This window comes from Varanus komodoensis, unplaced genomic scaffold (assembly GCF_004798865.1).
Source record: "Varanus komodoensis strain SLA01 unplaced genomic scaffold, ASM479886v1 scaffold1, whole genome shotgun sequence".
In the NCBI taxonomy this organism is placed as follows: Eukaryota; Metazoa; Chordata; class Lepidosauria; order Squamata; family Varanidae; genus Varanus; species Varanus komodoensis.
The window spans coordinates 25,005,225-25,019,498 of record NW_025335268.1 but is presented as its reverse complement, the minus strand read 5'-3'; the positions used below and the strand labels follow the sequence as shown (position 1 = coordinate 25,019,498).

At 40.4% G+C, this 14,274-nt stretch overlaps 1 protein-coding gene across 1 annotated transcript in view; it reads left to right on the top strand.

The window, feature by feature from the left end:
- The first annotated feature begins 608 nt into the window (after window positions 1-608).
- The window catches only part of ACTN2 (actinin alpha 2), a 69,778-nt gene continuing 56,112 nt past the window's right edge, over window positions 609-14,274 (top strand). The window contains exons 1-2 of the mRNA XM_044419891.1: window positions 609-1,037; window positions 13,509-13,623. Of these exons, the coding sequence (XP_044275826.1) occupies window positions 909-1,037; window positions 13,509-13,623 (244 nt within the window). The 5' untranslated portion in view covers window positions 609-908. The remainder of the gene's footprint in view (window positions 1,038-13,508; window positions 13,624-14,274) is intronic.

Below are 14,274 nucleotides of genomic sequence, written 5' to 3'. Positions count from 1 at the left end.
TGGGGAAGGTCATTCCAAATTAACCTCTGGACCAATGAAGACATCTGTAACATCATATTCACATTCTTTCATTCATTTGAAACTCATCACTCTCATTCCCTCGAGGAACTTCAAAGAGCTCATAACCATTTTCCATCCAAAGGAAATCACTGCACTGACTGTTCGCCTTGCTTCCTTGGTGCTACTCTGCTGGGTGCTCCCAGCCCATTAACTGGGCCAAGCAATGCACAGGAAGTCCTTGAGAAAAAATAAGATGGCCATTTCAATCAGCCTTAATAGATGAAGAGGAGGAGGAGGAATTAGAATTGAAGTGAGGAATCCCAGAGGATACAATGCTTCAGACAAAACTGCTCAAGTAAGCAGGCTCTCTCCTCTAGGTAACTTCTTGAAGCTCCAAAAGATCCCCATGCAGCATCCTATCTATTTTCCTATAATTGGGTAGCAAATACCCAAACTGTTTTATCCACTTCTGAGAAGAGGACAAATCATCCTGTCTGTCAAGATCTGATTTGCAAGCCACAGAGGAGGAACTTGAAAACCAGGGGAGGGGGACGGATGCTTCCCAGGCAGGGCAGAGCCACGTGATGTGGCAAGGGGATAAGAGGCAGACGCGGCGAGAGCAGCAGCTGCCGCCTTCAGCCTGAGCCAGGATTCCTTTCAGAGAATCACAGCAGCAGTCCAGGGGCTGAAAGAGAAGGAAGTGAAAGCAGGCTCTTCCCTGCAACCTGACAACTTTTTTTCTGGCACATCAGCAAGACAATATATTTATACCTTCCTACCCAAAAGAAAAGGGGAAAACAGCACAGGATTTCCTATCTCTTGCAAGATTAAAATCATTTTTGAAAAGTTTTATATTAAGAACTAAAAGATCTCTGCAGGTGTGAAACAGGATCTGATTCTTAAGCAATATGACAGGCCAAATAGACAGTAGCATACATTACAACTACGAGTATGAAGAGGATGAATATATGAACCAAGAGGAAGAATGGGACAGGGATCTGCTTCTGGACCCTGCATGGGAGAAACAGCAAAGGAAGGTCAGGAAAACAAAATATTCCAAATTTAATGTGCATTTGTGCCAGTGTAGAATCCTAACTGCTTGCATACTCAATTGTAATTGGTACTGTTTATATCAGTATCGGCCTTTTTTGAGTGGGACGAAACATAGGGTGATGGCCCTAAATTTGGTAGTACATTATCATTTGAAATGTTGGCTGTTGCAGTGAATATAGGTTTATATGAAAATTCAGCACCCCTTCACAGGGTTTCTCAGATTTGTGGAATCTCTTGGCAAAATCAGATGAAGGCCATATCTGTAGCTAAGAGACTAGACAATGATGTTGTCTTCTGAAATGATGTTGAATACTGTGTTATCATCTTAGTCATGGAGCTGAAAGACCCCAATTAACATGACTCTGGCGATGCGTAATGAACTGTGGATTGACAGACTGGACATGTGGCATAGTGTTTTCATATCTAGGCTTTTCTGGGTACCCAAGTCCTATCTGTTTAATGTCCATAAGTTGGAGTGGGCATTTTAAGCATCACCCAGATCTTTCCATGAATCAGTCAGTGATTGAGCAGAACCTTTGGGATTTTTCCACACACTCAAATTCAACCCATCAACTCACAATATTGACCAAACTTGCAGGGTTGTGTGAATTAGTCCCAAGAGACACATGACAAATTAAAAAGATTGTGTAAGATTTTGTGCTACAGATAGTTCTTATTTGAGCAATCTGGACATTTGATTTATCTTACTCCTGGCACAGGAAGAACAGGGTATTACAGCCATTCCATTCACATAATGGTTTATCTGCCAGACATTCAGATTTTCAGTGTAGTTCCATGTAGTACTTTGACCCAACAGGATTTTAAATTGTTATAAATTTGATAGGGTGCGTAATTCATATGTCAGATAATATGGTCCAGTAAAATATGGCCAAATTGCACATTATATTCAATAGATAGAACATTTAATGTATTCTTGCTTTTTAAAAATAACTATGGAGACAGGGTGATTTGGTTAGTGGTGTGCAGGGAAGGTTTATTTTAAAACCCTTTCCTTTTTTCCATTCTTTGTTTTGCGAGGGAAGCGCTGGAGGGGGGATAATTTGTTACAATATGGCATGGAAGGAAGAGGGTTAACTCCCTTTTCTGCATAACATAATCCCAGTTCTGGTTATTCCCCCTTATTTTTTTCAACAAACTATATATGTTAAATGGAATCACACATATAACATGTGTTCCAGTTGTTCTGGTTTATTTTTAACTTTCATTTATACCTTCCTTCCCTACAAGATGCTCAAAGCTGCATGCCTGGTTAAATCTCAGATTCATTTCTGTTCTCTGAGGGAGTGTGATTGGCCCAAGGTCACCCAGCAAGTTTCAGGGCTGAGAAGCTGAGTTGGGATTTGAATCCAGGTCTCTGAAGGCCTAGACTGACACTCTCACCTGGGACAGGCAACATGGTGCTTTCCAGGCCATTTGGCCTACAACTCCCATAATTTCTGGCCATTGGCCATGCTGTCTGGAGCTTATGGGAGTTATAGTCCAAGATATCTAGAGGAATTCAAGTTACCACATCATACTGGTTCTCATCACAGCTGGGTAAGATCCCCAGCATGTTCTCATGTATGTTCTCCTGTATTTAAATCAACAAGACTAGTCCAGCATTCTCTTTTTATAGAGTTTATACAGGAGAATGTCCACACAGAGAATGTATCCTTTGCTCTTTTCCTTAAGACATTCTTTAAACTACAAGATATACTTTCTCTGTGTTTGGTGGCTTCTAAGATGTAGAGCATTTACCAAAATGATTTTGGGACAGATTTTCAAGAAGAAACATCTTTTGAGTTACATATTCCCAGTCAAATAATAAAAAGATCCCACTTTATATAAGGTAAACAAGTATATATGAACACTTTCAAAATCAGTATATGAAAGATATATCCTTTAAAATCTTGTTTTGTGGGGATCTTCTGTCACTGAAATGAGAAGTTTTGGTGTTCCGGAGTAATGAAGAGATGGTTCTGTTAATACAGCTGGAATTGGTTTGCATTCATAAAATTTCTCCTATAGGTCATCTGCTCCTCTGGGCAGTGTTTGGAGTCACATGAGATTAGCTGGTTCCAGGCAAAAGAAAAATGACTAGTTGCTTCAAACCTTTGCTTCAGAATTTGAACTCATCCTGCCTTAACCCCAATTCAAGGAAAGTTAATTGTTTTTATGCCCCACTGATACTAATTAATTTCAATTTATTATTTGTAGCATTGCACATTTTCCCCGGTTGGGGCTATATGCTTGTGCACCTTGATTCCTGTTAATATAAATGGCTCTTATTTTGAATTCTGATTCAATGACAGTGAAGAATTGAGTTTTAATTGAAAGCAAATCAAGAAGTCAACCGACTTATTTACTCCAAAAGACTTTCCATGGCATAAAAGTTGCTACCAAAATCAATAAGAAAAAGAATATAACTTGCTTTCATAATCCTTACATTTCATGAAAGAGAAGGTTTTTAAACCCCCCAATTAGATAGTACTTCAAAAAGCAGCAAATATTACAAGATGCAATCGAAAAAATTATATGTCAATCAATGCTACATTCATTTCAGTGGAGTTTATTCAGGAGTGATTGCCATGCACCACTTCATGTTATCAATGAAGATTGTGCAGAAACTGTGGTTGATAGATGGCAAGCTTTGTTACTTTACATTGTCCTGAGCATTTAAAACAAATATTGAATGTGCTTGTCTATAAATAACTCCTAATAGAAGGCATTCTCATTCCTTGGCTTGGAAATCAGACTGGCATTTGTGTTCTGGAGAGCAACATATTCTCTCTGTAGGACTGATGGATTTGAAAAGATCCGAGGGTGTTAGGCCCTTCTCCATAGTGCTAAAATAAGCCCACAAAGTACATTCCAGATGTCCATATATATGACGAGAAGGTTGTAGCTGCATGGCTGCTGAGCTTTGTTCAAACTAGTAATATAATATTGAACAGTGATCTCCAACGAACCCTGGCAGTTGGCTAGCATACATGTTCTATGAGACAATCTTGGAACACGACAAAAATAAATGCCATTGTTTCTATTGTGGGCTGCCCTCTCCAGACTTGCCATTTCAGGATATGCATGGCATGAGATCTGTCAACAGTTGCTGGTAACACATGATGACGTCCTTAGGATTACAATGGACATGACGCCTAATTATAACTCCACTCATAGCATAACATGGCCTGCAAGAATCCAAACTCGGTTCTGTGGAATTCTTCGTTTCAAAGATTTCCATAGATGTAGTATTCATTTTACTAAAGGAATCTACAGAGCTGATTTGCAATATATATTATGAATCTTATATAAGGGTACACAGACAGAAAAGCAAAAGCCATTTTAAACAATGCAAGGTGACTTTTTGAAGTCACCTTGTGATAGTTCACAAGTACACCCCACTCCTATGAATAGCTTGAAATATGTGCAGATCATGTGTTCATAAATCTTGCGTTTTTAAGATTTGCATTAGTATGTTGGCCATGATCCAGTGCAATCCTAGATTCTTTTGCTTGAGATAAGCTCCATTGAATTCAGCAAATTTTCTGCTGAATAGACATGCATTGTATGTTTGCGCATATTGGAACAGTGGATTAAAGCTGCAGTTCTAGGCAAACCTAATATGGAGTAAGTCTCATCAGATAAACAAAGATTTCTGAAGAAACATACATGAGCTATAAGTGTGCTTAACTCTCTGTTGGACTGTGGTCTGTTGAATTTCATTGACTCAACTGACAAATTGCACTCTGCTCTAAGCAGGGTCCAGGTACCAGATTGGGAATGGTACACTTTACTGGGGCCTGGCAATCCAGTGAGGCCTGGCCCAGGGCACAACCCACTTCCCATGTGGAAACAGTTGGGATCTAATTGTTGGTCGTTCTTGAGGGTATTTGTGCAAAATTATTGCTCTGTGCTTTTGCACCTATTGACATAGGGGGGCCACCAATGGGACACTCACCATAAGGTGGAAGATTGTGACCAGTTTCCCTGTTCAGTCTCTTTCTAGGTGCTAATAATGGATGGGCAACAGTTTTTGTGGTTCTTTATTTTTAAATTAGAATTGGGCAAGATAGCACTTCAAACAGAGGACACCTTGAAATAAAGGAGAGTCCTTTGGCAGCCCCTCAAATATTGAACAGTCCTCTGTGAAATAACACTCATGGCCACCTTAACGTAAAAGCCAAGCAAAAGCAGAACAAGCAACGTTCTGAAGAATGAGTTGCTAGCCCAGGGCCTTAAATGGAACAGAAAGTGTGTATTTTGTGTTTATGCAGTAATACTGACTTGTCTTATGAGATGTGGAGATACTGGTGATTCCCAACGTGATTCCATGTTCATGAACAAACAGGCCGGATGCTACACTAAACAGAAATTAGAAAAAATGATTTAAAAAGCTACAGTGTGGGCCATGATGTAGCTGCAGAATTAAAATACAAATGTTTGAGATATAAGGGATGGGACCATGCAAAGGGGGGTCCATGTTACATGGAAGTCCTGGAGGGCCCCAAACAATGTTTGAGATGCAGTTGTAAGTTTTCTTGAAGATCATTTGATTAGCAAGCAAGCAAGCAAGCAAGCATAAATAAATAAATAAATAAATAAATAAATAAAAAACCTCTTGACCAAGGAAGGAAAATGTGAAAAGCCAGGGAATCCCATACAGTTCTTGAGGATGTTCACTTTGGTGGAATCCTACACTAGCTTACCTGGGAGTGTGCTCTTTGGAGCTAAATAGGACTTACTTCTGGAGACATATATGGTTCTGTTTGGCGGCAAATGTTTTCGAACCTTTCATTTTTGGCATTCCTTCCCTTGGTTTTTTAAATGTAAATTCCAAACCTACTGCAGAGATCTGAAAGAATAGTACATGAACATGTTTTGCACAGCATTTCTGGGTTGTTTCTTGGCAATGGGAACAAATGTTGCTACTTTCTTTGTTTATGAGTTGGTGTTTGCTATTTTCATGGATTTAACTTAACCTTACAAGGTGACCACAAACTTTCTGGTTTTGCCTTGCTTTTTCAAAGCCCCTTACTGCTCCCAAATGTGCAAGCCTCATTCTGCACTTCCTGCCAGCTCTATTTCCTGGAAGGCCTTGGTGGTGATGTCCCATGACCTTGTGTCACCTCCAAGGCTTTTCACAAAGTTCTGCTAATGGAAAGCTAGAGAAAACACCTCTGTACACTTCCCACTGTTTACATTTTGAGAGTTCTGCAAGAGTAGGACTAGCAGGAAATTGCAGAGAGAATGTCACAGTATGGTGTCTAGTACTGGGCTTAAAAACATAAATCAAGAAAAAATGGAAACCTATTGGACACATCCCAAAGTGAGGTCCAGGTGGAACTCTCCTGCCACCTGAAGCAAAGGAACTTGCATTGCCTAAGGGCAGCCCTCCCTGCTTCCAGCCTCAGCCCAGGAAGCCTGCCACTTTTCCTTGGACTGGGGTGGAGGGCTGCAGAGAGGGGTGGTTGCGTGATGGCTGGGAGGCTTCACATTTTGGTGTCTCAGGGCTCTCTTGAGATAACGCAAAGCTGCAATATTGTGAGGTGTAGGCAATGGGGTGAGATCTCATGAAAGTCCTGAAGGCCTGCCATAACAGAGGGCCAGGAACTGTTCTGAACACCCTGGCTGTCTGCTTTCATACCATGGCAAACGGTACAGCAGGCTGGTGGGACTCTGGGCTGGGCTGGGGGTGGGGGGGGCAGTGCAATTTGTGCTTCTTTTAGCTGTGCTGCCTCATGCGGATGCCTCACCTTGCTTCTAGGTTGGGCCCATTCTGCCCAGAATTAAGTAAAACAAGCAACTATCACTCACAATAAATAGATAAATCCAAGGAAATTCTCCCCACTCCCACATGCACATGTTATATGAGGGGATCATTTTGCTCCCACCCCACAAATTGTGTGTATATATTTCAGTCCAAAGTTGGGGAGAATACAAGTTTTGCATGCAAAACTAGGTTAAGTCTCTGAAGCTTTCCTTCTGTGTCTTGTGTGTGGTGAAAGCATAGCTAGTTGTGAAACACACCAAAACTGCTTAATAAATTTTCTTGTAGGTTGATGTCCTAATGGGCAGATAATTATTTTTACCTGGGCATTTTCCCATCCTTTCTGCTTGCCTCTTTGCATCTGGTTAATGTTGCTATTATGGCTGTTTTGAGAGATTGTTGTGATTTTTATTTATGTAAGCTTCCCTAAGTGATGAGTATGCATTATAAGCACAGATTAGAAATTCTTATGTGCTAAATACATAAACTTGAGGTGGGTCTGGAAGAGATTCCTGTCTGAAACCTTGGAGAGCTGTTGCTACTCAATAATGCTAAGCTGAGTGGAACAATGATCTGACTTAAGGTAGTTCCAATTGTCTTGCAGTAGAATTCTGCTTAGACAGACCCATTCATCATGAGTGCAGGTGTTGAGCTTAGGCATTATCACTAAGCTTTCTAAAGTGATGAGGGGCATGTTCCTTTTTGCACTTCTGCATAGAGAACCAACTTTCAGAGATGCAAAGTGATAGGTCTGCCACATTTTTCAGAGTGAAAGCAAAGACATGCTCCTAATCACTTTATTCTGTCTCATTTCCATAATTACCTTCACTGAGCACACGTTGCCATTTTGTCCAAAGCCTACAATGTGGTGGAGGGAAGTGGGAAGGGATAACTTCCAAACTTCCCTGTAACCCATGGCTTGTTCTAGGGTTCAAGAGTGGTCTGAAGGCCACCCCTGCCACCCACTCTTGTCAAGTTTGGATGACACACGCAACCTGCACCCAGAGCAGGGAATTACAGAAATTACAAAAAAGTGGCAAGTAACCAGGATCCAGGAGATATGGGAAAGAAGCCATATAGGTGTTGAGATGTCTAGTCAGGCCTCACCAGAGCACGTTTTTAAAGAGGCCCTAAAGGCTTGCTTATTTACTCTGGCCTTCTGCAATTATGTTTCACTGAACTGCTCTGGTTTGTAGCTGCAGGCCTTTTGTGGATTTTTAGTATTGTCTATGCCAGATGTTTTATTTTTATTTGTTTCATTAATATTATCAGATGTTGTTATTTTTATTGTTGTAAGCTGCCTTGGGAGGGCCTGTGCCCTGAAAAATGGCCTAGAAGTAAAAATATAAGGCCCAAAAATTGTCCAGCATTTTGAGTTTCCCTCATTATCTTTAGGAAGAATCTAGAGGAAAGTTAGTCTTCTTGAAAACTTGCTTTTAGGCAATTTCTGGAAGGTGCCCATGGACTGCTTCACTCTAGTTACTTGGCAGAGTGAATTCTTCGCTTTCGTCAATCCAAAATGTAAGCCACAGAGTGATGAGGGAAGCAGGCTCGTATTTGGTTGTCTGCTTTCATCATATCCCAGTGCCATCAAGGGCTAGTTAGGCAGAAGGCTGGTGTTGCCTAGGCAATTCTGCCACACCACTCATAGTGGCTTTTCCACACAGCACATTTATTGTGTGCTCATGATTCCTTACTCATGGTTATTTACAGGATCATTAGTCAACATCATGATCCTTCAGTTTCTCTTCTATTTTTTTCAAAGCACTTCCCCACTTTTTTTTAGAACAGGGAAAATAAGGTATTGTATTACAACAGGAGAAAATGTGTTTTTTCTTCTAGCATGTTTTTGCTATTCTGTACCTAGAAGTTGTGTAGCACAAAAAAAAAAAAAAAAAAAGGAAAGGGGGAGCTTTTGAATAGGACTTGGATTCCAGTGCTGCCATGAAACTGAAAGTAGATACTGTGATTAACAGCCTTGTGTAGAGAAACTCTGCCTTTGTTGCCCAATGAATATTTATTAATTCATGGGCTCTCCTCATTAATTTTGCAGCTAGCCTCCACTGGAGGCTCTTCATTAGCTCCCACCTATGACTGTATTTGTCAGCCCTTTAGCGCTACCTCAAGAGCACAGTTCTAACTAGGCTTGAGAGGGGAAAAGGGCCTGGCTGCAGGCATCTAAGCCTGTAAAGTGGCCTTAGATAGAAACGTGGTAGATGTGCCGGTGGCACCAGACGTCCCCTGTAACAGAGCAGGAAAATGCATTTGTTCCCTCCCACAGCATTTATTCATTGTTAGCTGTGACTTAAAACACGTATGGTATGATCACATAGCTGAGGTTTTTCTCCTTTGAAGTTCATGACATTGAATGATGCAGAGCTATGATTAGATTAATTACCTCAGTGTAAGTACATGCAGTCCTAATTCAGATAGGGACCATGGTGCTATTGGAGGGAGGGATTTCAGCTTTTGGCTGTCCCATTTTCATCCCAGATTTCCATGCATTCCCATGGCGTGGAATCTTTGCTACAGATTAGACCGAAACATAGTATTAGTTGCAGATATTATTTTCTAGGAATAATAAAGTGTGTTCATCTGTATTCAGATCTGGAAAGAAAGCAAGTATGTTGTTGCTGCTGCTGCTGCGGTCTAAATTCCGAGGAGGCATTGCATCCACGGATTCCATAGTGCAGAAGAAAAGTGAAAACAGTTAAACATTGTATTCAGGATATATCAGGTCAATATTGCATTTCTTTTTAACTTCCTTGCATATGGATTTGTGTGTGTGTCATGCTGGTAGTATTTCTCTACCATTGGACTACCATTCAATGATTAATGTGAACCGGGAGACAAGGCAATGTGTTTGCAGTACAAATGACCTGCACAGCTTATGGCACAATTATGTATCGCGGCTGGCCAGAGGCTAGATAATCCTCTTCTTTTGCTTTCCAGACTCTAAAACAATCATTTGACAAAAACTGGCAGGCCATAGCTCAAGATTATCAGATTGCATTTGGTTTGTTTGGTCACTGGTTGTGGTCTCCCTGGTCATTTTTGTGGCTGCCACCACCACCACTACCAAATCTACTGCTTAAATTTGACAGTACAGCAGCAGCAGCAAGTGTTTATTGCAAACCCTATGTGCAATCAAGCATAGACAAAGCAGTCCCATTTAAATTCCACACTGCCATATTGATCACTGTGGTACAGTGGGCTCCAGAGGGAAAACTGGTCCCTTGACCCCTGAAAATTGACCTCCCCTGTGACAGAGAGACATCCTGAAAAGGAAGGTCATAAACCATGTAGTTTCATTAACTATAGAGGGCCAAAGCAGTGAACTGCCTACCCTCTAAGGAATAAAAAAGGAAAAATGCATTTTTTTCAAGTTCGCGAAATGGTGCGAATGGTTGAGCTTGTATGGATCTTCACTGAGGATGCCACTGAGTAATTGGTGCACATAGCAAGGTGAATTCACATTTTCCCACAAGTAGCAAATTAGCAAACTGTGGTTTGATCTCCAGTATCTCAGCAACAGAAGGGCTACCTTCAGGAAAGACAGCTGGATCCTCTAGATCAGATAAGTAAAAGCTGCGTATCTGTAGTGCTATAAACTGACCATCAACAAAGGTTTTGACACTTCCTGGGCTTTCTCTACTACCTATGGTAGTAGCAGCTTTTAAGATAGAAGCAAAAGTATTTAGTTCTAAAAATGGGAAATTTCTTGAGAACATGAATGTAAAGTTTAAAAGTTCAGTTTTTCAGGACTTTTGTTTTGATTACTTCCTGAGATTTTACTGCCATCTAATATGCCACTCTACTTCCATGTGTTCAGCAGTGGAAAAAATGGCTGATCTAATTAAAGCAATACCTTTTGCAATCCCAAGGGATTAAAGATGGGATGGGTATAGTGTTATTTGTTGGCCATAGCTAGGTCTGTAAGACCAAAACATATTTCGAATAGTTGCTCAATACCTATTAATAGAATAGATTAGTCAGAAGCAGCAGTTTGTCCTCTCAACATGTGGAAACAGAACGAAGTCTCAAGAAAGGTGGCCACCTAATACAAAAGGCATCTACAATTTCATCTGTTCTGCTTCTTTTGCTTTGTAGGACCTTTACCATATTTCTAGAGGTTGTTTTCTTCATGAATTCATAGGAAATGATACTATATCTTCAACTCATATATAGACATACATTTCTTAATGTATATGTGGAAGATGACAACTATCCCCAAAACTCATAAAAACACGTGATATACACACGTGAGTGTGTGTATGCACATGCACATATGCATACCCATCTGCTTGTTCAATAGATCAGCAATAACAGCAATTAAAAGATGTTTCATGTATTGGGGCAGTCTGTTAAGCTACTGTGTATTTGACAGCCAATTTCTATGCATTGCAGAAGCCACAAGTGGAAATGACTGTCACTTGCACAGAGAAATTGCAGCTTGTTATCTCATGTCACTATTGAAAGTACTTCATGTTCTAAGAATTCTTAAAGGCCTTCATAATGTAATATAACATTCTACAAGAATGTGGCAATAATATTTTTTATTGTTGCTGTTTTAATTATCCTGTTCTATCCCTTAGCCTTAGGTTTGGTAATAAAAATAAAGCATGAAATTAAGCCATGCAAAAAAGGTGATATATAAACATAGCTAACTCTGCAATCCTGTGCATATCCATTCAAAAGTGTGTCACTGAACTCGAGGGACCAACAATGAATGCACTGGGACTTCCTTCTGAGTAGACTCGCATAGGATTCTGAGTAGATGTGTATATCCTGATCCTTCCCAACTCCTGTTCAAAACAATTTCATTTAGGTCTCTCTATCAGTGTTTCCAGATGAAGCTTTTATTGTGCAATTGCCAAGCCTCATTTACAAAATTTTATAGGGATACTAGATGTTGTTATCTTCCATTTGTAACCCTCTTTGTTTTCTCACCTTTTTTTCTTATTACCAAAAAACCCATTAAGGAAGGAAAGAACCTTCTGTCTGGAGGTGATGGTGGAGTTAATGGGAAAGCACTGAACAAGAAATAAATTCTAACAGATGCATCATGCAGGCAACTCCATTTTTATACTGGTTAACTTCCCATACAAGCTTATCCCTAACAACTAGTTTGTCTGAATATTGAACTGTATTTGTGCCATCAGCTGGGCATGAAACAATTGCAATAAGTATTGGAGCGTTGAATAACCAAGCCTTGCAAAGTTTCTGCAGTGATAAATTATGTAACTGTGCAACTCCTGTAGCTATGGAAGTTGACTCAGGTTCCACAGAACAGATAAGGGTAAAAATAGATATAATGAAAGTGAGAACAATAGCATAAATAAAATATGCAAGAGGTCTCCCACAACTGACATATGTCAGAGGAAGAAGTCTTTATGAATCCATAGTAATCTAATTTTCCATGAATTCTATTAATAGTGTGATTATCAATTTCAAATTAAAACATAGGTTTTAAAAAGCAGACCTTCCGTGTTACCCTTGAAAAGGTATGCAAGATAACCTTCTGCTTTATTATACATAGTCTTTTGGGCAAAATCAAAGGACCTGGTGTCCTTATAGGAGCGGTGTGCTCAATACTGATTTTTCAGCATCCTACCCCTTAGAGACTCTCCACACAAGGATAGAGGATGCTCTTCTCTTCAGCCCATCATGCTCCCTGCACACAGGGCAATGGAAACATAAACCGCGGGTGTGGGACTAGAGCACTTCCTTCCCTTGCATGTTGACTTCCTACAGAGAATAACTGCCTGAACTGGACTAGCATGTATGTATCACTACAACTACCCAATAGCAGATGAGGCAGATAACAGTTACATATTGAGTATGCTATAAGGGAGGGATGCAGAAGTTCAGGCCCAGCAACTGAATCTCACCCACTGGGGGCTCAATCTAACCCTCTGATCCTCTAGGCCTAGTCCTCTAGGCTTTCTGCTAGTGGAAAATTCCATGGTTTTTGTGTATTTTTCCCTAATGAAAAGTTGAAAGACTTAATTATTGGCTTTATGGCGATTATGTGGATATGTTGGGGTATTTTTGTCCCTGCCTCTTTTGCCTTAGGCTCCACCTACTACTGGATTGCGGCCTCAAGAACTCCAGTGTGGAATTTGGCCTTAGGGGTACGACCCTATCCCTAGCAAAGACTAGGGTGGTTCATGGGAGCAGGGCATGGGACTGGGGGCTGTATGCTGGCGCCATTCCCATGGGATCAGAGAACCATGGAACTCAAGGCAGGATCTGCTTATGCTCCAGCAAAATTTCCACTTGACAATGGGTCACCCAGCATCCAGGCTGGCATGCAGGTTGCAGAGCAGGTGGGCCTCCCAGTTAAGGGATCCTTCCATGCACTACAAAAATTCTAAGCTGTAAGTAATAAAGCTGTGTCCACATAAAAACCCATCATCACTGTCTCTGCATATTTTATGGCTGACTTTCCTGGAATGGCTATGCAGTTGGATGCTCCAGGTGCAAGACAGATCTGTCTTGTATTTGCCAAATAGTGAGGCTAAACATTGATAGGACAGCAATATCTCAATCAGTATTATACTTCAGATAAAACACTGATAGACACTGGGTTTCCAGATCCTGTATTGAAACTTCTTAATATTTTCTCAGTTGACTTTTAATAGCTGTTCGTTATCTTTTCTCACACTTTTGCCTATTATGATTGCAGACATTTACCGCCTGGTGCAATTCCCACCTACGAAAAGCAGGCACACAGATTGAGAACATTGAAGAGGATTTCAGGAATGGCCTTAAACTGATGTTGCTTTTGGAAGTCATTTCAGGTTTGTTTAAAAACAGCAAATGCCATATCAGTATATTTATAACTCTGTGCTTTCATATTTCAGAAGCTATTTAATACTCATTCAGGCTGTGAAACCTTCTTATCTTGGGGCCGTACTAGACATTACTTGTGGCTAGCAATCACATCTATTTTTTATTTTAAATTTTAATTTAAAAATATCCTGCACTCTACAGAAAGATTAGTTTTAACGCTTTCCTTCTCAACTACAATCCTGGAAAATATTCTCTCTGCAAGGCAGTGAGCTTTCAAAAATATTTCCACTGATATTCATGGAAGCTTTTTTTCCCCCTAAGGCAAATTGCTGTGTAGGGAGAGATTTGTAATTGGGGTGGCAGATGGGAAGGAAGCAGTTAAACTTCTCCTTCCTGCGCACTGCAACTGTAATTAAAGGAGGGAAGCTTTGTTCTCACTGATGCCAAAGAGATCTCTTTTTCTAAAACTAATTGCTGTGCAGAAGTGGGTGGGCATGATTTTCTTTGTGATTGCAGCTGGGAAAGAAACAGTTAAATTCCCCCTCTTGCACGCTGCAGTCCTGATTAAACTCTGGAAGATGGGAGTGTCCTGGGACTTTGCCCAGTATTAAATTTCTTTTAAAAATCAGGCTTGGTTGTTAACCACACAGTAGAAGTAA